The sequence below is a fragment of the Zonotrichia albicollis genome, chromosome 8 (assembly GCF_047830755.1).
Source record: "Zonotrichia albicollis isolate bZonAlb1 chromosome 8, bZonAlb1.hap1, whole genome shotgun sequence".
NCBI classification, from domain to species: Eukaryota; Metazoa; Chordata; class Aves; order Passeriformes; family Passerellidae; genus Zonotrichia; species Zonotrichia albicollis.
In genome coordinates this window covers 2,278,814-2,304,282 of record NC_133826.1, presented here as the reverse complement: position 1 = coordinate 2,304,282, position 25,469 = coordinate 2,278,814, and the positions used below count along the sequence as shown (strand labels likewise).

The following is a 25,469-nucleotide window of genomic DNA, read 5'->3' as shown; positions in this document are numbered from 1 at the left end:
CGTGGGATAACTCCCCGTGTGTGTCTGCAGCCCTGGCTTGCCCAATCTTGTTTTTAATGTCTCGGGAAATTGGGCTTTTATCACTTCCTTAGGCAAATTCCTTCACTGGATAACAAAGCTCACTTGGGGAAGGCTTTCTGCTCAGAGTCAGCGAGAGGCTTGCAAATGGAAAACTTTCTTATGTTAAACATGAGTTCTGAACTGTTTATCTTATTTTTCAAACTTCTAACTCCTTCTCCAAACACCTCCTTGTTCTTTTTGCTGTTTTGATATCCTGCAGTGAGACCTGAATTGCAATCACATTCATTTTTCTATCAGAACAAAGAAATGATTCCTGATTATAGAAATAATTGTATCCATTTGGTATAGCATTGGTGTGTACCTGTGAAGGATGCACTTTGAATGTTTTGTTTGCATGTTTTAACAGGGCTTATTTTGCACCTTAAAAAGAGTGGGATTTCCATCTCTGCCCCACAAGAAGGCCCATCCAGGCCCTGCTCCCACTGGATGTGTCCATTCCTCCTCCTAGCATCCATCATTCCTGGTGCCCTGGAGCCTGACAAGCAGGATATCCTCATTCCCAGACTTACTTTGCTCTCTCCTTTTTTCTGCACAACAGATTTATTCCCCATTCAAATTTCCAATTATTTCTGGGCTTGATGTCATCTCAGTTATCTTTCTTTGAGTTGTTGTCTCATCCTACAAATGCAGGTGCAGCTTTTTGTAAACCTAACTGAAGTTTATTTAATCACAAAGGCTTTACAAGGCCTGACGTGTGAGATTCACTCCACACTTGTGCAATAGGGTGATAAAATCACATCTTGGCCAACTCCTCTGTGGGAAGTGAGTTTGAATACACTTTACTTGGCTTTTCACAGCCTGTTGTGACTTCTCATTAACTTAAACCCAATGTTTCTTCATGGGTTGGAACAGATAATTATCTTGCCAGTGTTAAGAAGAGTCATCATTCATCTGGAATTATTCCACGGATAAATAAAACCTTAACAGGATAATGGCTCTGTTTGCTGATCACATTTCTCAGGCTGACTCTTCTTCCAAACAAATCTCATTGTTCAAGGTGAAGCTGGGCATTGGGGAAGTTTTAAGAAGGAAGAATGAGTTTTTAATTAACTGAACTCAAAATTCAGTTGCAATATTGAAGGGACAAGAAGAAGCAGCCTCAGGCTGTGCCAGGGAAGGGCCAGGTTGGACACCAGGAGGAATTTCCTCATGGGAAGGGTGGTCAGGCCTTGGGAGGGGCTGGAGTCCCCATCCCTGGAGGTGTCCAAGGAACAAGGATGTCAGGGTTGGTGACAAGGTGGGCACTTGGAACTGATGGCCTTGGAGGGCTTTTCCAGCCTCAGTAACCCCGTGGTTCTGTGATCTGATATTTGGCAGATTTTTCCCCTATTTTGAGGAGGTGGCAGGCAATGGGCAAGTCTGTGCCAGTGCCCCAAATGCTGTGAGCAAATCCCTGACTCATCTTTTCCCAGGGCTGGCTGGAACTCACCTGGAGTTATCCCAGAGCCTCTCCAAGGGGAGGTGGCACCACTCTCACTTTCATGCCCAGCAATCCTGAGTCATCACAGGCAGAAATGGAATCCAGGGATGTCTCCTGCTCCTTTTTCTGGGATGTTTTCTGCTCCTGCATGGGGGTGGTTTGTTCCTACATGGTGGAGCTGCTCTGTGAGTTCCCTTCAATCAGATAAAGTGGTTATTATGGGCACAGTGATGCTTTGCTCCTCTTTGGAACTTTAATTGAGGAATGTCAGAAAATCAGCAGTCACCAGCCTGCAGAACTGCCACAAATAGGAAACTTTGGTCATCTAATGTGGTTTAGCTGAGCTGAGGGGTGTCTGCTCTATGAGATTCATGTTTTCAAAGCCTGGTTAAGAAAACATCAATATGAACACTCTGGAGTTTTAAAAACCAAAATACTGCATGTGGTCATTGTGTTGTCAGTTCTGGAGTTTTAAATAACAAATGCTGCATGTGGTCACAGTGTTGGTAGTACTTTCTGTTGATTTTGGTTAGTGTGTGGTACCTGTTGGCAGAATTCAGTTGTTTTGTGGGCTCTTCACACTAAAATATTTCCAGGTGAGCCAAAGTAGCCACAGAAAATCCATTGTGGAGTGCCAGACGTGAGTGTGTGGCTGAGGAAAGCATTGTCTGTGGGTTTGAGCTGTGAACACAGGGAGGAACCACTTTGGTCCCAGTGATGCCCCCTCAGATCCCACTCTTGGAGGGGTTTTTGTCCCATTTCTTGGCCAGGAGAGCTTGGAAGGGTGAGGATGGACAGGGAACCAAGCATCCCAACCTCTGGCACAGCCTGACACCCACCAGCTCCTGGGCAGTGTCTGCTCCCTGGTTATTTGTCACCTACCCCCATGACAGCAATACTGCCACTGGATCTGCTTTTTTTGTCCCTAAACCCTGCAAGTTTAAGCCAAGTGGTCCCAAAATATGGGTTAGAGAAGGGGAATGTGGGTTAGACAGGCTCAGCTGTTAATTGAAAGCAGAGAATGAGAAGGGATGGGCCCAGTGGGCCAAAACCTCAGCTGGTGCCACCGGGTGCCACCGCTGGCTGTGGCACTGCCCAGGGCTGTCCCCAGCAGTGGTTCTGCCCTGGGCTCTGCTCCTGGGGGAGTTCTGATGCCTCCAAACCCTGTGTTTACACTGGGAATACTTGGCAGAGCACTGGATAACAGAGCTGCCAGGTGGGCTTTTAAGCCAGGCTTTATTTATAAAGAGGGCACGGGCTGTGGGTTTGTGTGACCCGGTGTTTACAATTCCCTGTGATTTTTTAATGAAACAGAAGAGTTGCCAGCACATCAAATAAAGGCAGGACATCTTTGCATATCCTTGCGTGCCATGTTTTATGAGGGAAATCTGGGAATAAGCTAAAGGATGGTGTCAAAGCAAAATGGATGCATTTCAGAGCATTCCTGTTCTCTAACTCAGATCCCAGCTCTGCCTTCCCTGGGCACCTCTGAGCCCACCCAGCACTGGGGTCCCTCCACGGTGCAGGGCTGGGCTGTGGGATGCTCATTTTCAGTGCATTTTCCATGGCTGGCACCCTGAGCCCTGCTTGGTTTGGTTTCACTTTCCCTGTCCCACACTCAGCTGTCCAACATCGCTCTCCTCCTTCTCCAGGTCAGGTTCCTCAGGGCTGGCTGGCACAGGGAATCAGGGGGTGCTCTGCTTTCCCATGCCCTGGAATGTGTGTGCACACCCCTTCTTCCCACCCTCCCACAAAGCTCATATCAAATCTGGTTCTCCCTGGGGGATGAGCCCAAAAGCCTCACAGGCTGCAGGTGGATCTGCTGGCAGAGGGAGGCACTAAATCCTGGATGAATTTGGATACAGGGAATGTTCTGCTTGACCTAGAGCTAGGCAGGACATGCTGGCTTAACACTACCCTCCCTCTGATTTGCTGTTTCAAATAAAAGTACCGACTTAAAGCTCCATTCAGCTTTTTCCTGAAGAGTAAAGAATTGTCCCAGCAAGGAGCAGGTGCTGCTGGAGTTCAGGTTCAGATCAGTTCTTCCAGCCCTGTTAACTTCAGTGTATAAACCACATCCCTTCTCATGCACTTGGGTTTGTAGGATTCAGATAATTGTAAATATGAATAGATAACACCTTCAGCAGTCTCTCAGCACCGTGTTTCCCTCGGCTCTACCACTGCAGAGTTGTTCTGCCTCTCTAAAGCCTCTGGGGAGATTTTAGGGTGGGTCAAGGCCATCCCAAAGACTGGCTGTGATGCCTCAGGTTTTAGCTTTTATATTTTCACATCCTGTGCTGCTTTAGTGTGTAATTCTGAGATTCACATGAGAGAATGCTGAGCTCTGTGCACAGAGCAGGAGACAAAACAATTCCTGCTCCAGCTGGGCACCAAGGACAAATGACCCAAATCTCAGCCCAGAGCACAAACCCCGTGGGCTGGAGAGAGAAAAACAAGCAGGGTGGGACTGCCTGGGCTAAAGCTGGGATGGAACAATGAACTGCAAGGTGCAAATGGAGCAGAGCTGATCCCAGGGACAGAGCCCGTGCCCCTCGTGCATTTTGGGGCCATTTTGGTTCATCTTGGGTGCAGCCCTGGCTGGGCTCTGGTGCTGCCCAAGGTGGATCCATGGAGGAGATCCTTGGAATCAATCCCTGCTTTATTCTGGAGCTCTGTCCAGCCTGCACAAGGCATCAGCTGTTTAATTAGCACGAGGCCTCACAGTGATCAGCATTGCCAAACGAACCCCAGCCCTGGCCCGCTGCCTTCTCCCCCTTGGCTGCTCCTGCTGCCCAGATGGCTCAGCCTGCCAGCACACAGCATCAAATCATTTTATTCCTATGACAGCAGCTTGATTCCTGATGATATAGGATCCATATATTAACAGCATCTCATGGTTTTTCTCTTTTCCCCTTCCAGGAGTGAATTCCTCACTTGTTGCTGATTTCATGCCCACGTCCTCATGGAACATCTCAAGTGAATTAGATAAAGGTAAGCAGGCAAAAAAAAACCCCAAAACCACCTGAATTCAGATTTTAAAAATCTCCATTTTTCTTGACTTGACCAAATCAGCAAACAAAGAGGGTTGGGGGTATTCAAGATAAACCTCATTTGACTCGGGATCCTTTGACATTTTATTCCATGTGGTTCTGTGATTTCTGGAGATTGCTGTGTTCATTTCTTGTACCAGGAAAATATTCCACAGGGCAAAAATATTTCAAGATGCTCTGTCACACACTTTTTCTGGTGGATCTTTGGATTTGAACTCAAAATTCACAGGCATCAGGCACTGAGTTTGCTCTGATGTGTTCTATTACAAAATTTTGAGGCTTTAATAATACAAAATACATTTGCAGGTGGTAATTAAGTGTAATTTGGAGCTCTCCAAGGGGTATATATTGTAAAAAAAATGAGAGGTTTATAATTCTCCTTAATTTTGTAAATTAAGCACTGCTAATTTAAGGCAAATTGATGAGATTCCCTCATTGCTGAGATTTCCTCATTCCCTCAGTGGCTGCAGGTCCAGAGTCAAACCTGTGCATCTTTGAGGATGCTCTTAGCCACCCTCACTGCAATTTGTCAACCACTTTTCATTTGCCAACCATTTACTGCTGAGATGGAAATTTCCCACAGTGGAATTCTGCCCCAGATGGGTTTCCCAACTGTTTTTGTCTGTTTTGTTACTGTTTTTTTGAACATGTGCTCATAATGTTTGATGTTTATGCATAAATATGTTTTCTGTGCTTAAGGATGAGGAGAATATGTAATTCTGGATGCTTTGGGTTGATCCTTTCACATCTGCCTTCCCAGCAGGGAAGGAGCAGGACTTTGTGGTGATCCAGTGGGGAAGATGAAAGTCAAAGGTGGTAAAGGGAGGAAGGCTTGTGGTCATCAGCAGAGAATTCCCAAATCCCAGTGAATTTCTGAGGGAAAGAGTTGACACCTCCCACTGTCCCTGGTGCTCCAAGCCCCATCCAGCCTGGCCTGGGACATTTCCAGGGATCCATGGGCAGCCACAGCTGCTCTGGGCACCAGTGCCAGGGCCTGCCCACCCTCGCAGGAAAGGATTTCTTCCTGATATCCCATCTCAACCTCCTCTCTTTCCATGTTTCTTCCCTGTTTGGCAGCTTTCTTTGGTGTTTCATAAAGCAGGAAATAATGGCCTAGAGAATGAACTCAAAAGTTTGGAAAAGCCAGAGAAGGCAAAGCTTTGACTTTGGGGAGTCCAAGCACTGTGTGATTGAAGCATGTCTCAGTTACCTCCATGGCACCTGTTGCTGAGCTGCAGATACTGTCAGGAACAGGTAAAATGAATTTCCCGGCTTCTAATCCACCTGGAATGTGGCAATTAGCAGGGTTTGGGCTGAGTGCCGCATTCCTGGGGGATTACCGGCCCTTTGCTGCGGCTCATTAGCATTTACAGCGCTGGCAGCTGCCACGCCCCGGCTCGGATTTACATACGGGATTAAAACAAAGCCCCGGTGCCCGAAAAGCTTCGTCAGAGGGGCGGCTTCTGCCGGCAGAGGCACGCAGGCTTTGTCTTGTCTCACCCGGGCTTTCATGTGGGAGCCGCTGCTGCTGCTTCCCTCAAAGCCTGAAACTGCAGCTCGGACCAAGGCAAGCCCTGGGCAGCGCTGGAAACCTCCGAGGGGAAAATGAGGCTCGGTTCCCATTTGTTTTGCATCTCAAAGAGTGTCTTGGTTTGAACAGACAGGTGTCTGCTAAGGAGGGCAGGAGCATCCTGTGAAATTGAGAATGGAAACGCCCTCCCTCCTAATTGTTATGATTTTGAAATTAAGGGGCTCTCAGACAAAGATAGGCGAATAGGAATAACATTTTCTTTTATTAGGAAAATTAAAATACAAATGCAAATGGGGGCTCAGCCCTCCTGCAGTGCCAGCTGTGGCTCTGCTGCAGCTGGGATCCTGCACAAGGGGGGAGTTTTCCTCTGCAGCTCCAGGGCTGCTGCAGATGGGCCTGGGCTCCCTCTGGGAATGCAGGGGGCAAAGGCTGCTGTGGTATTCCCAAACCTCAGATTGTACCCAGGTAGGAATGTTTGAAACCTCAGATTGTATCCAGGTAGGAATGTTTGAAACCTCAGATTGTACCCAGGTAGGAATGCTTGAAACCTCAGATTGTATCCAGGTAGGAATGTTTGAAATCTCAGATTGTACCCAGGTAGGAATGCTTGAAACCTCAGATTGTACCCAGGTAGGAATGCTTGGCTCCTCCCCTGGGCGGAGCCTCTCCACATGGGATGCTGGGATTGGATCAGCCCTGCAGAGACACTCACTGGCCATGGACAGAAGGTAATTAATAATTAATGGCACATGAACAGCAGAGATCTGGAGGGAAAATTGGTTGGAAGAGATAACGAAAACTGCCCAGTGAACAGAGATAACTGCCCCACCTCTGACAGATGGGGGCAGAACACACAGCCCCAGCCACACCTTGCATTTCCAACCCAAGGAAAGGAGTCAAAATCCACTTGTCTTCCAGGAGGTTGCAGTACTCCAGCGTCACGGTAAAACTCGTTTTAAAGCCTGTTAAGTTCACCACATGAAAGTGGTTTCCAAGCAGATTTCCCAATTAAATCCCTGCCTACTTTAAGTGGCTCCAACTCTACCTGCTGCCTTTTCGAAATGAGCATCTCCTCCTCCAGCCTGTGCCCCGTGTTGGGGAAGGAGGAGCAGCTTGATAATAATATTCTGCATTTTGAAATAATGACTTAATTTGGTGCTTTCCCTCGCCGGGTGAGTTCTGCAGTGATTATCTTACAACTGAGCCCTATTCAGGTTTCAGTTTCTATTAAATAAGCTAAATCGACAGCATTAAACAGTTGCCCGTTTATTCTTTTTAGCAGGAAATGAATTTAAAAGAGACGCAGCCACCCGTGAAGAGCTGTTGAAAGCAACGATTGATGGGAGGGAGGAGGTGGTTTCTCACCAAAACCTTAAAAAAACAAACAAACTGGGCATAAAAAATGAAAAATAATCACTTTTTAAACGGGGGAGATTTAGCTATGAGCATTTCTCTCTCTTTCCCTACTGGTAAACCATGGTGAGCAGAGGGAATGCCATGAGGGAGAAAGAGAAATGAAAATATGATCCTATAAATATTTAATTCTATAAGGAGAAATAAGTTAAGTTTGGGGGGAAAAGGGGGCTGTGGTGGTAGGAAAAGCCCCATTCCAGGGTGGTATGCATGGTGGAGCTTTTCGCTCACAGGTTTTTGGTTGAGATTCCCTTTGGTGGGGGGAGCCTGGAGCAGCCCCAGGTGGGAGATCTCCCATGGGACCGTGGTTCAAGAGGCTGGAAAAGCCTCATCCATGTGCTCCTGCACAGGGATTTCTCCTTGGATTTCTCCTTCCCTGCACATTCCTTCCCCTTCTGTCCCCTCTCAGCACCAGCTCCTGCTCCAGCTCCCAGTTTCCCATCTTCTCTTCCTTCTTTACAAAGGTGTGGAGCCCTGCATTCAGCTGCTCCTATCCCACAAAACAGATCATGGGAGGAGAGGCTTCTCCTTCTTCCTTCCATCCCACGTCAGTTTATTTACAAAGCAACAGGCCTGAATTGGAATGGGAGCCTATTTCCATCTGCCACACAGGAGGAATTGTCTGGGATCTCTTCATCCTTAGGCAAGGATAATATTGGAGCCCTTGCCAGGAAAGGGTCAGCTTTGGAATATTATTGTGACTGTGAGTAGGATCCAGCTCCAGTGGCTGTTCATTCTGCAGGGCTGGTAATGATGCAGCTGCCCTGGAATGGGTCCCCCAGTGCCCCATTCCCACCTGCAGTGTCCCATTCCCACCTGCAGTGTCCCATTCCCACCTGCAGTGCCCCATTCCCACCTGCAGTGCCCCATTCCCACCTGCAGCCTCCTCCAGAGCACAGGGATGTGTCCTGCCTGTGCCTGAGCTGCTGCTCATTTCTTCTGTTGGTTCCTCCTCCCAGGATCTCTTCCCTTGGTCCTTCAGCTTCCAAAGAAAACCATTGCTGTGAGTTTTTTGCCTGTTTCCCTTTTCCTTTCATGGCCTATCTGCGCTGGCAAACAAATATTTTGGAACCATTTCCATTTCCACACATGCACCATCCCAAGCCCAGACCCTGAGCCCAGACTCACAGCCCTTCCCAGTGCCTGGAACCAACATTCCCTGGAGAGCTTGGCAGAAGATCCAGCTGGGATTTATCCTGAACATTCAAAGGCATATCAAGGATCACTTGATATCAGTGATCTGGGGATGCACAGCCCAAAACGAGTGTGGAGGGTCCAAAGAAGGGCTGGGAGAGGTGCAGTGTTTGGGACTGCACGTCCAGGGCATTCCCTGGAAGGGCTGTGTCCGGTTTTCAGCTGTTTGAGGGGCCTGGAAAGGCCCGAGGTGGCCTTGGGGCAGCCGCGTATCGAAGGACAAGAAGAGGCTTCAGTTCTTCTTTCGGTTTTTATGTTTATTAATTGTTTATCTAAAAGATTTTCTTTCGGCCCGACAGAGCTCTGCTCAGCAGCCAGCCATGAGCACACTGTGCCGCCCTCCCGGGCAGCCACCTATCTTTATACCCATTGTTACGTGTACAATATTTATCATTTTTCCCCAATACCATTTATTCTTATTGCTGGGTGCACTTTTAGTAATAACCAATCCAAAGTGCCACCATCACCAAAGAAGATGGAGGAGAAGAAGAAGAAGAAGAAGGACAGGACACGCCCCAATTCCTCCATCTTACTTCTCTAAACCCCCCTGTACAGAAATCCTAAACCCTGTGTCTCACCCTCTAATTAACCAATCCCTTCACCATTCACCCCGGTGAAACCCTCCTGTCCTCATACAGGTGTCGTCTCCTGTGTAGGATCAAAGTCCAGCCACCAGACACTTCTGGAACATTCCAGGACTCCCGAGCCCCCCAAGGGTGCTCTCGGTGGCACCTCAGTCCTGAGGTGCTGAGATCCCACAATCTCCCAGGGAGGGATCTGGCTTTTAGGCAAACTGCATCCCAAACAGCATAAACACACCCAAACGCGGGGAAAACCAGGTGGGTCGAGGCCTCCTGCCTTTGGCCCCAGTCCTTCAGAGATTCCAGATTCTCCTTTGAAATCACTGGATGCGAATTTGATCCCTGTGCTGAAAGGGGAAGAATTACAGCTTTCACATTCATGCACAATTTACCTTTCTATTTTCCTTTATTATCTGGGGGATATGGGGTAAATCAGGCTCCCCTGGTGGGGCTCAGGGTTCTGATTCGATTTGTGGGGTCCCGTTAGCAGCAGGGCAGTAAATTACTGCTACTTTGTTTGAAAATTTTTTTAGCCACAGTACATTAGCTCCTTTTGTTTGCTTTTCCACTGACGGAGTGCACGTTTTTATTTGAGAATTTGTGTTTCTTGAATGTCTCATTTATAAATAATACAGGGTGTGAAATTCGAAGGTCACAGAACACAGCCTGAAAATGAAACCGCCCTGAGTAACTTTGGGCTTTCATGGCAAAAATCCTCCACAAAAAGCTGCACTTACATCAAATTCTTTGTATAATCTGAGTGTGTGCAGTGAATATTGACCATTATACATAAGGTAACTATATATAATAACCTTTTCCTGGCTCATCCAGCTATCTTTGTTTATTTGAAAGATTGATAGATCAGAGGGTCAAGGGACGTGTTTTATTGTACGTTTCTGTTCCAAATTTCCTGACATTTTTTGGTTGAAAAAAAAAATAGACCTTTAAAAGGCACAGAAAGGGCTAATAAGAACCAGATCCTAAAGTGATGCTATGTCAAAATGTCAGAAATAACAGCTTTTCTTTGACTCCACAGCATTAATCTTGAGGCACATACCTTTCCATACACCCTCCCTTTAATGCTTGGGTTTTTCTTTGTGGCTCTTTACTGCAGAGCAGCTTCTAAAGTGACAACAAAATCCCTTGATGGTTTTCAGTAGTTGGCTTTATAGCTGGATGTGGACATTTGTTTACCTATTCCAAATCACTTTTTTTTTTTGGTGATAAAGTTTAGAGGTTTCCTACTTGGGCTATAAAACTGGTTCCTGAGTAAAGAAAAGCTTCATTTCCCCTCAAAGTGACCTCTGAGACATCTGTCCTTAAAGCTCAGAGCTGTCTGATGAAAGGAGGGACAGAGGCAACTCTCAAATGCATCCAAGAGTTCATGGAGGGCAGGGAGTTGCCCAGTTCCCACCCAAAAGCAGTGGGATTCAGGTTCCAGATAATTTTTTGGAAGTCTGGCTTCCCTCCACAAACCCAGCGCCGTCTCTGAGCTGCCAATTAGCAGAATATCAAAATTAAATCCCAGTGACAGTCACAGGTGGAGATCTGGAAAGCCATCAGGCCTCGAGCTGTGCCCTGCCTGGTTGGGGTCAGGGAATTGGAGTTGTCCTGCCTGGCCCTGAACCCTCTGGATGGAGTTTGGGAAGGGAAAGTCAGGACAGAAATTCATGTGCATCCCAAACTGACTCCTGCATATCTCTGGGAAACCCACTGGAATAAAGCTGAGGCAGCAGAAGGTTTCCTTTGTCCCCAGACTGCAGACATTGGATATTTCCATGTGATTATCTGGATTTCTTCAACCCTGATATTCTTCAAGAGTTGCCAGATCATGACTTGAGTGCATCATATCTTCCCTCCCACCGTCATTCCTCTTGTTTATTCATTCAAAATAAGTGAAAGAGAAGAAACAAGAGCCCAGCCAGGGCTCTTGGCGGGGTTTGGGATGAGCTGATGGCTGAGGTCCCTCCCAGCCCAGACCATTCCAGGATTCCATAAATGCAAGAAGCGCTGGAATGTTGGTGTCCCAGTGCTTTAGTCCAGCCAGGACAGGATCTGCTTTCTGTGCTGCACTGCAGGTTTCAATCTTCAAATCCAGAATTAAGCAACTTCTCCAGGCCAGCAGGTGGAAAAGGTGTCCCCAAGCTGCCTGAGGAAAGGTCTGGAGATGTTTGCAGAGAACTGTGTTGTTCCCCATCTGCAGTGGAAGGAACTTGGCTCACCGGCCTTTCTTGTGCACCGGGATTAAAGCTGATGTAAGCTTGAGCAGAGATTTTCATTTTAGCTTTTCTTTGAATATTCCGAAAGATCAGAAGGGCAGAAAGAGAAGGATAAATGAAACAACAACTCTTCTCATAAAATGACCCTTCCAGGCTCTAATCCTGCATCCCCATCGTGCTTTAAACACCTTGTGAAATCAGAAACATGCAGCACGGGGGGAAAGGTCTCCCTGTGGCCAGCAAAACCCTCCTGCAAGCCAAGAGGGTGTTACTGCTCTGAGCTGCGTCCTTGGTAATTTAAGATAGAGCAACCATGTGGTCACAGAGCAGATTAACATTCCTTGGCCAGCCAGGACGAGCTTTTATTTTGAAAGCCACCTGGGTTCCACTTAAAAGCAGTGGAATAGTGGAGGATTTATTAGGACCGGGCAGGCTCCTATTTAACAATGTCAGGGCAGAGCTGTGGAAATACAGACACTTTTCTTCTTTGGAGACACGCAACGCTCCACATTTCGTCCTTGCACAGCTGTTGCTGTTCTGTAACATCAAACCAGCCCAAAGTTTGGCCATGAAGGATACCTAATATTTGGGTTTTATATGCAGTGTCTCCAATTTATGCGCTCAGAATCATGAGGATGACTTATGATGTGTTGTGTTTGCCTTGGCAATGGCTCAAACCCAGAAATATATTTCAGGCTTGGCTTTCCAGATATTATCTCAAGTCATTTAAAAGTTCATTATAGGGCACCCGCTAGTGCTGCTCTAGTAAAGGGGCTGTCAGCATTTTTCAAGGGTTTATAACTCAGCCATTAAAAAAAACCCTCTCTGTGGGCTGAAACTTGGCATTCAGGGTCTAGGCCCAGCAGTAAATTGTTTTTACAAATTAAAAAAAAATCAGTTTGACTATTATTAAATTATAGGTGGGCTAAATTTTATTTAGAACTCTTTCAGGCTATTCTCCTGTACTTCTGGAAATTAAAACGTTTCCCAAATGTTTTTATAGAGTGCTACTCTAAAATATGGACAGGCTTTTGTTCTGTGCTCGAAACCCTGAGATTTAACTTAAAATATAATAACAGTGTTTATCCCAGCATAGCACTTTTCACCTTCAAAGTGCTTTATGAGCATTATCTCATTAATGCACATAGCAGCCTCCCCATGATGTAAGAGGGATTATTATCCTCACTTTATGGCTGGAGACATCGAGCCAAAAGGTTTAAGGCTGTTTTTAAAAGGCCTTAGTTGCACAAATCCCATGTGAGCTTTGATTGGCTTTGGGTGTCTACTTCCCTTTGGCTCTTCTAAAAATCACAACTGGGCTGATTCACCCGGGGCTGCTCCGAGCCAGGATTAAACTCAGACTTTCCAAAGGCCAGTGCCACCAGGCTGGATCATTCCCAGTGCACAAAACCCATCCTTTCTTCTAAGAAATTGTCCTTTAGGTCAGAGGGAGTCAATCCATCTGGGGAGCTCCTGGATGGAAGGAGAGGGGCAGAGGAATTATTCATTGGAAGGGACCTTAAATCCCATCCCATCCCATCCCATCCCATCCCATCCCATCCCATCCCATCCCATCCCATCCCATCCCATCCCATCCCATCCCATCCCACCCCTGCCATGGGACACCTTCCCCTGTCCCAGGGGGCTCCAGCCTGGCCTTGGGCACTGCCAGGGATCCAGGGGCAGCCACAGCTGCTTTGGGAAAGCCATGCCAGGGCCTCACCCCTGTCACAGGGAAGAATTTCTCCTTGTGATGGGTTTTGGAAGGTGAGAGAGACAATAAAAATACAACTGGGCTTCTCTCCAACCCCTCCACACCAGGCAAGGGCAGCATTGGAGGAGTTTGGTGCATGCCAGGGAAGGGATGCTCATCATTTTGTGTGCCTCAGCAGCAATCCAAGGTTTTTGGGGAGTTCATTTTCAGTTCCAAAACTGCTTTATCTGTGAGAAACATCTCCCAGAGCTCCCAATGGCTTCAAACCCTCCCTGTTTAAATCTCATCTCAGGTGAGCTGCTTGTTCTGGTTTATGATTCAGATGCTAAATGTACAGATCTGAGGACTAATCTAGGGTGAGTTTAGGAGATGAATTTGTTTTAGTGTTTCTGCAGTAGCTCCTGGAGGAAGGTAGAGAACAATCACAGGAGTCAGCAGCTCCTGAGGCCACTTGTGTTGCTATTTACAGAGAAGTTCAGCCACACTTTTTCACTGATTAAAAATTTCTGTTGATACCTCAAAATCCTTTTCCAGCCTTTGGAAACGTGCCTTCATCCTCACTCCTTTATTTGCCTCTCCTGTGTTGCTCAGGAGCTTTAACCCATCCTGTTCACTGTGCTGCTTGTCAGGCAGCCCATCCAGGGCTGCTTCCCTCCCTGTTGGGCTGGAGATGGCTGAAGGAGCATTATCAGGGATTAAATAAATGGCTGTGGTTCAGAAATGCCACACTGGGTAATTAACTGTGGTTCTCTGGTCCCAGGCCATTAGTGGGGCTTTATTAAACCCAGATTGTGCAGAGAGCCCAGGAATCCATGGGCTGGCTGGAGCTCTGCTTCCCAGAGAGGGTGTCAGCATGGCAGGGCAGAAATGTGCCTTGGATGGAGCTTGGAGAAATGGCCCTGGGGAGCTGAGGAGCCATGGGACACCCCTGAGAGAGACTTGGACCCTGCAGGGCTGGCATCTCTGCCCTTTTAACCCATCCACAGGTTTCCTAAATCACTGGATCCATGAGAGTGCCAGAACAGCTGTATTTTCATAGAATCATGGAATGTTCAGGTTGAAAAGGCCTCCAAGATCACCAAGTCCAACCAACACCATATTCACCACTAAACCACGTCCCCAAGTGCCACTCCACATGTTTTTAGAACCTTTTCAGGTGACTCCACCACTGCCTTGGCACCTTGTTTAAACACTTTACAGCTCTTCCCAGGACATTTTTTCCCTGATTCCCAATCTAAACCTCCCCTGGTGCAACCTGAGGCCGTTCCCTCTCATCCTGTCCCTGAGAGAAGCACAGTTTCACACCTGCACATTAGGACTTAATTGAAAAAATACACATGGAAAAAAAAATATCTGTGGGCAGGGCCTGGGTGCCAAAAGTTTGTCCCAAATGGCTGCTGGGACCAGGTGAGGACAGGGAGGCTTTGTTCAAAGTGCTGTGCAAACACGGGGTAAGCTGTGTGCTAAACAGATTAAAAACAAAGGCAGGAGATACTGCTCTCCACAAACCATAATGAAGGGAGGAGCTGGGCAAGCCAAGATTACAGGAATAATTAGGGAAGTGGCTTACTTAGGCAGGCTGGGTGGCTGAGCTGTTTTGGAACGTGCTGGAGGGGTTTTTCACACTTTCAGGAAGGTTTCTTGCTGCAGGTGGACTTGAGAGTGATGGAGCACAAGCAGCACAGCACCAGTTTGGGGATGGAAGTGTCCAAGACCAGGCTGGACAGGGCTGGAGCAGCCTGGGATACTGAAATTGTCCCTGCCATGCCAGGGGGTGGAAATGGGTTAACTCCAAGGTCCCTTCCAACCCAGATAATTCTGTGATTCCAAGTTCTCTGCCTGATTCTGGCTTTTCTTGACCTCCTGGTCTGGCTCTGAGAGTTCAGGAGCCAGATGCAGTTGGGATTTCTCATTCCTTGGCCACCCTGCTGATGGGACAGCCAGCAGCTGATGGTGGCCACTGTTAGTTTTGAACCTCTGACATGGAGATGAGAGTCTGAGGATTCCATTCCCCATCCCCAACCCATCTTTAAAGGATTTAATGAAGTGGTGAATGAGGAATGGCCTCTTCCTGAGGGATGCCCAGTGAAGTAGCCCTGGACAGAAGGCAGTGCTCAGGAATGGGTTTAGGAGAGATTCATCTTCGTAATTTTAATGTCATTTGATTTTTCAATCATGAGCCCTGTTTTAGAGTGGAGGTAACATTCAGTACTCTTAGCCATGGAAATACTGAGTGAGAATAAAGTCTCCTTTCCCAGGTATGATCCTTATTCCTCATCTCTGCAGCTGGTGCTTACAAAATCATGGATAACACTCCATCTGCTCAGCCTGGGGGTCACTAAGAATGGCTTGGAGACAGGATCACAGAATCCTGGAATGGTTTGGGTTGGAAGAGACCTTAAATCTCATCCAGTGCCACCCCTGCCATGGCAAGGACACCTCCCACTATTCCAGGCTGCTCCAAGCCCTGTCCAGCCTGGCCTTGGGCACTGCCAGGGGTGCAGGGACAGCCACAGCTGCTCTGGGTCACAGGATTTGCACTTCTGAATGGTTCCTTTCATATGTTCCTACATTTGGTGGGTTCTGGAATGAGCAGAGGCAGGTCAGCATCAAAATGAGCAACTGGAGTGCTGAGATGTTTTTCCTGTGTTTTGGTTAGGAAAAAGAAAAGAGAAAAGAGCAGCAGTGTTTTTTCTGTGCTAAATGAAGCCAAATAGGAGATGTTGAAACAGCAGAGGGAACCCTGCTACCCACTGTGATGGTGTTCACAGGGGTCCCAGGATGAGGGAAGAGACGAGGATCTGATTCCATGTTTCAGAAGGCTGGTTTATTATTTTATGATATATATTATATTAAAACTATACTAAAAGAATAGAAGAAAGGATTTCATCAGAAGGCCAGCTAAGAATAGAAAAAGAAAGAATGATAACAAAGGTTTGTGGCTCGGACAGAGAGTCTGAGACAGCTGGGCTGATTGGTTATTAATTAGAAACGACCACATGAGACCAATCCCAGATGCACCTGTTGCATTCCACAGCAGCAGATAACCATTGTTTGCATTTTGTTCCTGAGGCCTCGCAGCTTCTCAGGAGGAAAAATCCTAAGGAAAGGATTTTCCATAAAAGATGTCAGTGACAATCCACCTCCTCTGTGTCACTTCCAAAGACCAGCAGGAGGAAAGGATTTTCCATAAAAGATGTCAGTGACAATCCACCTCCTCTGTGTCACTTCCAAAGACCAGCAGGAGCTTTCTCCACAACGCCATCCCTGCTCTGCATCCCTTCATCCCCCTTCCTTTCTCCCCAACCCCAGATTACTTCCTGACGCTGGACGAGCCCATGAACAACATCACCACCACGCTGGGGCAGACGGCGGAGCTGCACTGCAAGGTGTCGGGGAACCCCCCTCCCACGGTGCGGTGGCTGAAGAACGACGCGCCCGTGGTGCAGGAGCCGCGCAGGATCTCCTTCCGCGCCACCCCCTACGGCTCCCGCCTGCGCATCCGCAACCTGGACACCACCGACACCGGCTACTTCCAGTGCGTGGCCACCAACGGCAGGAGGAGCGTGTCCACCACCGGCGTGCTCTTCGTCAAGTTCGGTGAGTGCTCCTCGTAAACCCACCAGGCTCCTGCTTAAGGGAAGGGGTTTGGCCAGGGGAAGGCAGCGCGCTGGTGTGGAGTTGTTGAGGTTGGAAAAGACAAGTTTGTTAAACTTATTGAGCTTGGGTTATGCAGAGAGGCCAGGAATCCATGAGCTAACTCAAAATGGGCTTCCCTGAGAGGGTGTCAGAATGGTAGGGCAGAAACATGCCTTGGATGGAGCTCCTGGAGAGCTGAGGAGCAATGGGACACCCCTGAGAAGAGAGACTTTGGACCCTGCTGTCGGTCCTGTAGGGTTGGGATCTCTGCCCTTTTAACCCATCCACAGGTTAACTAAATAATTACATCCATAGGAGTGCCAGAACAGCTGTATTTTCATGGAATCATGGGAAGTTCAGGTTGGAAAAAGGCCTTTAAGATCACCAAGTCCAACCAACACACAGCACTGCCACCACGTTCACCACTAAACCATGTCCCAGGTGCCACATCCAGTTTTTGGAACAGTTGTAGAGATGGTGACTGCCTTGAGCAGACTGTTCCAACACTTTTGGAGGAGAAATTTTCCCAATATCCAATCCAAACCTCCTCCCTTGGAACAGCTTGAAGCTGTTTCCTCTTGTCCTGCTCCTGTTCCCTCCCTGTCTGTCCTCTCCTGGCAGGATTTGTGTAGAGCCCCCCTGAGCCTCCTTTGCTCCAGGCTGAGCCCCCATTAATGGGGTACCTGGGTAGATTCAGACCAGAGGGGAAAAACTCCTTTATTCTGAGCGACCGCTGTGTCTGGTGAGTGAGAAACCTCAGCTGGCACTGCAGGCTGAGGGCCTGAGATGAGCCCCATCTATACCTGTCAGGGAAAATAAGCACTCATTCTCCCAAGTTTATATTGAGATAACTGCCTTCAAAGCTGGTCTCAGCACTCAGAAGATTCCAAACAAGAAACAGGTTTTTTGTGTCTTCTCCCCCTCCTGCTCCACGGTCAGGGGGAAATAATTCACTGAGATGAAGATATTTGCACACAGTCCTGGTTAATCCTCTTTGGAGCTGGACAAATAACACACAAGGAATGATGGATGTGATGAGTTTCATCGTCTTTTTTTCATAAATCTCCCATGTTTTCTGATTTCTGATAAGAAATTAATCATTAGGTGTTCTCCCAAGGCAGTTTCAAGGGGAGGGTGAGCTGCTCACCTGTTTATTGTCCTGTGTCATGTTCTGCAGCCAATGCAGCCTTGTCTTTGGTGCTGAGGGGCTGCCACTCCTCTGTTCAACTCCATAAACCACAGGCAGCACCACAGACTGGTGCTTTTATCTTTTAAAAGGTTTTCAAAAGCTTCCTGCTTGCTACCTCGCCGTAACTCATCCCGCTGTTTTTCTTCTGTCACTTTTCCAGGTCCCCCGCCAACAGCGAGCCCAGGATCCTCGTAAGTCCTTTCATGTCTCTTCTGTGCCTTCATTAATCTTGCATTTCAGCAGGCAGAAGTTCATTTGTCATGTGGTGTGACAGGAGCACTTTTCCATTCTGCTTTTTAAGTCCGATAGGATGGTAATTTATTGTGACTGAGTTATCTGTCTGGCAGTGATGTTTTCATGTTATCGTGTCAACTCCTGTTTCTTAGCCCAGACTTCTTAATTTGCAATATTATTACCTTTGGGTTCTCTGGTGCCTTCAGTCTGTGCAGTGATTTCAGGGCACCTACAGGTACTTCATCCATGTCACAGCCCAGTCAGGGAAATATTTATCACTACAAGCAGATTTTACTGCCCTGGGGCTTCTTGCTGATTTTCAGGGTCGTAAACTGCGCCTGTCTCTCTGTACCTGTATTAATAAACTGCCTGAAAAGATTTTTTGAAGATTTTTTAAAAGATGGAGTAGGTGGGTGGGAGCAGTGTCTGTTTGCACCGTATCTCCCTGTGTCCTGGAGCTCAGGTTTGGCTCCTGCTGCAGGCTCTGAGCACTCCCCACGTTGTATTTTGGCAGTGGAGCTTCTGTCTTGGGCAGTTTTTGAGAATATTCACTTTTATCTCTAATTTCAAAATACCTGGTCAAGCCTGTTCACCTTTTCAGTGCCTTGCTGTTCTCAAGTGTGATGTCTGGCTGTCCTGAGGTTTTGGAATCAGTTTTGTGGCGCTTATTCACATCTCACATTGTGGAAAAATATTGAAAATCTCCCTCTCCTGATAAGGGAAGGGAAAAAGACACCCAACTGAACCAGAAAATTCATCTATTAACGCAATCAATGCAATTACAAGGGATGAAAACCCTGGGAGTGTGAATGTTCCTGGCTCTTATGGAAAACCTTCCATGAATTATTGCCGAGGATATGAATGAGGAGAAGCCTCTGACCACAAAAGGATGTTGTAGGATGCCCTCTAATGGAACAGCCTAAAATGTGGTTTTTTATCTCCCCTTGTGACGGTGCTGCTGTGGAATCCTGGGGTTTGCTTTGGAAGGGCAGCTCTGTGCTGGGGTTTCGGGGGGTTCTGAGGGGCTCTGGGGAGGAAAATTTCCTGCTGCTCTGGGGTTTGGGGGCTCTTGGGCTCTCCAGCAGTTTGGAGAATTAACGAATGAGGTGAGAAAATGGGGATTTTGTGCTGCTCCCACCTACTTTGGGGTTTCTGAAATTTGTGGGGTTAAACAACACCTCCTTGGTGGTCAGAGCCCACAGAGAGCAGAGCTGGGCTGGAGTTTCACTGTCTGGGCCACTCAGGATTGCCTCACTTTTTAAAACAAGATACATTTGGGAATCTTTTTTCCTCATATTTTCTTTCTGGCAAGGAGTTTGGTGGTTTTCTTGCTCCCCTTCCAAAAAAAAAGCCCCACAACTTAACCAGCTGAAATACACACGAAGGATGTGAAAAGGTGAAAAGAAAGGGAGATGTTCTCGTTAATAGTTGATTTTGCAGCTGTAATAATTATGATTTTGTAACCAAAAAATACATTTAATCACACTTCAGTTGCATGTTGTGAAATGCAGGAGGGAAATTACCTCAAATTCTGGTTCTTTGTGTTTGCTGCTCCTTCATGCAGGGAATGTCCTGAGGATTGGATTGTGTGACTCTTGTGTCGCCTTCTCCCTGTACAAGCTGAAAAATGAATTTGTAGCTATGAAATTCATTTTTCTGCTCTTTTATACCATGCAAGCCAAGCCCATCTGTGGCAGTTTTCAAGCTGCAGGGTGAGAGATGAAGTACCTGGCTGTCCTCCCTCATCATCCTCCCTCTGGGGAAACATTTCCCTTGGGAACAGTTTGGAAGCTGGGCCATAAAATCAGGAAAAAACCTGATGGCAAATTCCTGGGCCTGCTGTTGCCGTGTCTTTATCAGCCACACATGAGTGCAAGGTGCTCTTCATTTACAGATTTCATTTGAGGATTCTGTTTTTAAAAATATTCACACACTCAGCCCTTTTCCCTCCATAATTTATAGAAAACCAGATGGGAATGCCAGATGATGATTTCTGTGAAAGGGGTAGATAACACAATAATTCTTGTGTGTTAATTTTGCTGCTTGCCCTAAGAGAAATGGGCAAAAGTCAGATTTGGAAATCAGTGTGAAGCAAAGTGCTGCATCCTTCCTTTGACTCTGCCCTGGGATCACATTCCATGCTCCTGCTCTGCTGCTCTCACTTTGCTTTTTTATTTAAACAAAAAGCCCAACAAGCCCTAATTGTGCTTTAGAAAGAAATAATTATTTATATTATATAATAATATAAATATAATATAAATATATAAATATTTAGAATAAACATAATATTAAAATAAATATCATTAAAGTAATAGAAAATATTTAATATAAAATATAATAAAAAATAGAAATTCTAAAATAATATAAAATATAGCAAAGATTATATAAATACATACTAGTATATTTCTATATTACATAAATAATATATATAATATAAAATTATAGAAATATAACATAAACATATATGATTTATATTATATTAACATATAATATTGTATATATAATAGAGAAATATTATATATACACATAATTTTAAAATAAAATTGAAAATAATATTTTAAAATAGAATAGAAATGTATAATATATGATATGTATTGTATTATATTATATTATATTATATTATATTATATTAGTAATTTTAATATAAAATATTATATGTCTGGGTGTAATATAAAATATTATATTAATATAAAATAATTAATTGAATTTAATTATCTAATTTATTATATTAAATTTAAATTTAATAAATTTATTAATTAATTAATAGTTATTAAAATATTTAATATAAAATATTGTATGCAGGGCCAGCTCCAGGCAGCTGAGGGGGTGTGGGGAGGGTGTGGATGCCCATGTCCCACACCTGGATGTGTCCCCAGGGGCAGCTCAGGCTCTCCAGTGCTGGAATCCTTTCCCCAATGTGGATGGAGCCAAGAGCAGCCTGGGAGGGGCAGGGAGGTCAGGGAGCTGGAAAAGCTGGATTCATCACCCTCAGCTGATGTATTTCCTTCTTTTCTCCATGAATGTCTGAATTCCAACACAAATTGGGTTGATTGAATATTTTTAGTTTATCTTTAGGGAGATCAAAGGCAGCATTTTGGTGGTTCGCTGGTGTATTTGTGCATTGCTCTGTGTCTGTGCATTGCACACAAATTTATCCCACAATCCCAGGAGGGTTTGGGTGTGAAGGGACCCCAGAAATCCCCTGATTCCAACCCCATGCCATGGACACCTTCCTCTAAACCAGGAATTTGCACTGTAGCCATTGCTTCTCAAAATTTCCCCCAAAACCCAGATTTTTAACGTTATTTTTGAAGTTCCTGTGCTGCACATCCCTTTGAAAGTCACTTTTATCCATCACGCATGGCAAGGTTGGTCCCTGCAGGACACAGCAATGTGTTTTCACCTCAGGGATCAGAACCAGAGCAGAGCGAGGTCAGGGCACAGCAGAGTCCTGGGATGAGAGGGTTTCGTGTCACCACAGAGATCCTTGGGAATGTTCTGTGCCCAATCTTTGTGTTCTCTTTGTCTCATTGCCCATTGTTCCCCTTCCCCTGAGCCTTGGCTTTGTGCTTGTCCCAAGCTTTGACACTGCAGGAGAGATCCTGGGCACAAATCACTGGAATTTGGGGCAAGAACTTCCACAAGAGCTGCAGGGAGGGAGGAAAGCAAAATGCCAGCTTGCATGGGCTGGTGTAAAAATGAGCTGGAAAAACCCTGCTGGAGTGGAATCCAGTGGGAAGAGTGCAGGACAGTGCTCTGTATTTATTATTTATTTATTATTTATTATTTATTATTCATTATTCATTATTTATTATTTATTGTGTTGTGAGCATGTTCTGAAGAGGTTTAACCTGGATGTGTAAGGCAGGGATACATTCCCAAGTGGAATATGTACATGCTGGTGCCAATATTCCTCTGGAACAGTCCTTTTGTTCTCCATGGAGCCTCTTCTATATATAAATACCCTAAATATGGCATTGTTTTGTTCTTTATTTAAGCACTGGGAACGAGGAGAGGGGAAAAGAGGAGACAAGAGGGCTGTAACTTTAAGGAGCATCTGATTCATAAAGTGAAATGAGGTTTGTGATTCCCAGAAATAAATAGTTTGCAAGGCTTGAGAAACCACAAACCCCCCCTGGATTTTCCCATCTTTTTTCAGTCATTGAGATTTATTTTTTTTTATAATTTTTCTTTTTTTAACTTTCAGCTAAACACATCTGGGTTTTTTAGTAAAACAGATCTTTTTGTACAGTGGCTCTGTGTGCCAGCAACAAGAAAATGTGTAAGCACTGGCCAGCATCCAGGTGAGGCTTGGCCAACTGTGTGTGTGATTGTGGATTTCAAAGAGGAGCACAGACACTTTCCTCTTTGGGCCACAGAAGGTAAAATTTAAAGAAGAAAAAATGCCAATTTTTTTTTTCCCAGAACAGATTCACTGCTCAGCAGCATCCTGGGAGTGATGTCCCTGCTCTCTGGTGCCAGGTTTGGCTCAAGGAATCCTGGAATTCCAGCCTGTCCCACTTTTGTGGCTGGCACAGAAACTCCCTCCTGCTGTTCTGTGATGGAAATTTTGAGTGAGGGCTGGACACAATTCCCAGGTGTTTTTCTGTGGGATCTTTTACAGTCCCACTGTGTGCTGGGGCAGCGCTCGTTCCTAGAGCCCTGTGGGATGTGAGACACAGCCCTGAGGTGGGATATTCCATGTACAGGCCAACATAAATACATTTTGGGGGGAAAAAAGCCCCACGTGGAGCGAGGCTGGAGCCTGAGGGGCTGGTGCTGACACAAACCATGTTCATCCTGCTGCATGACTTCATCCCAGGGCAAATAATCCCCCCTCAGTTTGCCAGGGGCTCAGGCAGGTTATCTGCCAGGGCTGCAGGGAATGTTCCCAGGGAGAGCTGCCCTGTCCCCTCCATGGGCTCTTTGATCTGCTGCACACTTATCTCTCTCGTGCCACTGCTGCCTCAGGTTTGGGTTCTCTATTTTCACACTCTGAGCTGCTTTAGTGTGTGGGGCTGGGCTCACATCAGGGATGCTGAGCTCTGTGCACAGAGCAGGAGACAAAACCATTCCTGCTCCAGCTGGGCACCAAGGACAAATGACCCAAATCTCAGCCCAGAGCACAAACCCCGTGGGCTGCAGAGAGAAAAACAAGCAGGGTGGGACTGCCTGGGTGGGATTTAAGGCTCCAACCCAAACCATTCCAGGATTCTGGGATTCTCCTTCCTGACAGGAGCCACACTGGATTATCTCATCCCACCTGGATCAGCCCCCTGGATCTCCTTCCTCAGTCCCACCTGAGAACACCCCAGAACAGCCCTGAATCCAGAACATTTCTTTAGCAGGATTTTCTTATGGGAAGGAGGAAAATTAAAGATTTTCCCTTTGCTGGCCCCCACCACAAACGTGGCAAATCCCACAGGATTCATCTCCTCAGGGACAGCTCTGCCCTGGCTCCTCCTCATCACTCTGCCTCCATAAAAATCCTGGGCTGGGGTGATACCTCAGGTTTGGGTTCTCTATTTTCACACTCTGTGCTGCTTTAGTGTGTGGGGCTGGGCTCACATCAGGGATGCTGAGCTCTGTGCACAGAGCAGGAGACAAAACAATTCCTGCTCCAGCTGGGCACCAAGGACAAATGACCCAAATCTCAGCCCAGAGCACAAACCCCGTGGGCTGCAGAGAGAAAAACAAGCAGGGTGGGAGTGCCTGGGCTAAAGCTGGGATGGGACAATGAACTGCAAGGTGCAAATGGAGCAGAGCTGATCCCAGGGACAGAGCCTGTGCCCCTCGTGCATTTTGGGGCCATTTTGGTTCATCTTGGGTGCAGCCCTGGCTGGGCTCTTGCAGGGGGATAGAATATAACTAAATAAAGGTAGTATAGAAAGTAATCTTACCCCTAAGGAGTTGCAGCTGAGCCAATTATTAGAGATTAGGAACAGGCCTGACTTTACCAGGCCACACTGTAGCCAGTGAGAGGAGTGTTATAAAATAGTGAACTACCTGGTTGAGAGGGGAACTGGAGTCAATTGGCTGCTGGGAGAAGAAAGAAGAATCAGTGCTCTGAGGAGCTGCCCACAAGAAACATCAAGCAGGTATGAAACTCTTGCAATAAGGAGACAACAATATGGAACCTTTGCAATGTAATGACAACAGGTTCTTGTGCTGCCCAAGGTGGATCCATGGAGGAGATCCTTTGAATAAATCCCTGCTTTATTCTGGAACTCTGCCCAGCCTCTGCTCCAGGGCAGCCTGCACAAGGCATCACCACTGTCTTTCCCTGGATTGTTCTGCTCTGGCACTGGGGACCATGGAGTGGCTGCTGAGGGTGCTCAGGTTTTTGGGATTTGTGCTCTTGGATTTTCCTGAGCGAGCAAAAAGAACTGAAAACCTCTGGGTAAATGTAACACAGAATTTGGGAAGCCACAGTCAGACCTTGTATTGAGTGAATTGGCTGCAGAGCCTATTCCAGCGTGTTTTATCACCTCAGGGTACTTAGGTAGCTAAATATACACCTTATCTGGGAATCCCAGGCTCCTTTGCCTCTCCACCTCCCCTTATCTCCCAGGCTTGTGGGGAGCTGAGCCAAAATCAGGTTTAAGGTGTGTTAGAGGGGCCTGTGTGAGGGATCAGCTTAAACTATTGCAGGAGTGGCCTGGGACAGGAAGGGGAATGGGATCCCAGGGTGGGCTGGGCTGGAGAGGGCCTTAAATCCCACCCAGTGCCACCCTGCCATGGCAGGGACCCCTCCCACTGTCCCAGCCTGGCCTTGGGCACTGCAGGAAGCCAGGGGCACCCACAGCTGCTCTGGGAATTCCATCCCAGCCCTCCCCACCTTCCCAGGCAGGAATTCCTTCCCAAAATCCAGCTGCTCCTCCCTGCCGTGGCCCTGCATCACCCACTGATGTTCCTGTCAGCAGTGCTGCAAACAAAGGCAATAAAGACAGAATGACAGCACAAATGCCTCTTTCAGTGTTATCCTCACTCTCAGCTCCCCCAGTCCCCAGGATCTGGCCACACATCCCACATGCCAGCCCAGGGAATCCTTTCCTGAGGGAAATGGAAACCCCAAACCCTGACTGGAGCATCCCACAGGGGCCACCTCCACCCCTTTATTCCCATTTATTCCCATCTGCGGGAACCTGCACAGAAGGAAAACCAAACATTACTGGCACATTGTCTGCCCTTTGTGCTCCCCGTG

The 25,469-nt window shown here is 46.8% G+C and overlaps 1 protein-coding gene across 1 annotated transcript in view; it reads left to right on the top strand.

Moving 5' to 3' along the window:
* ROR1 (receptor tyrosine kinase like orphan receptor 1) overlaps window positions 1-25,469 on the top strand; it is a 165,306-nt gene that overhangs the window by 110,020 nt on the left and 29,817 nt on the right. The window contains exons 2-4 of the mRNA XM_074545629.1: window positions 4,421-4,492; window positions 16,516-16,803; window positions 18,192-18,222. Of these exons, the coding sequence (XP_074401730.1) occupies window positions 4,421-4,492; window positions 16,516-16,803; window positions 18,192-18,222 (391 nt within the window). The remainder of the gene's footprint in view (window positions 1-4,420; window positions 4,493-16,515; window positions 16,804-18,191; window positions 18,223-25,469) is intronic.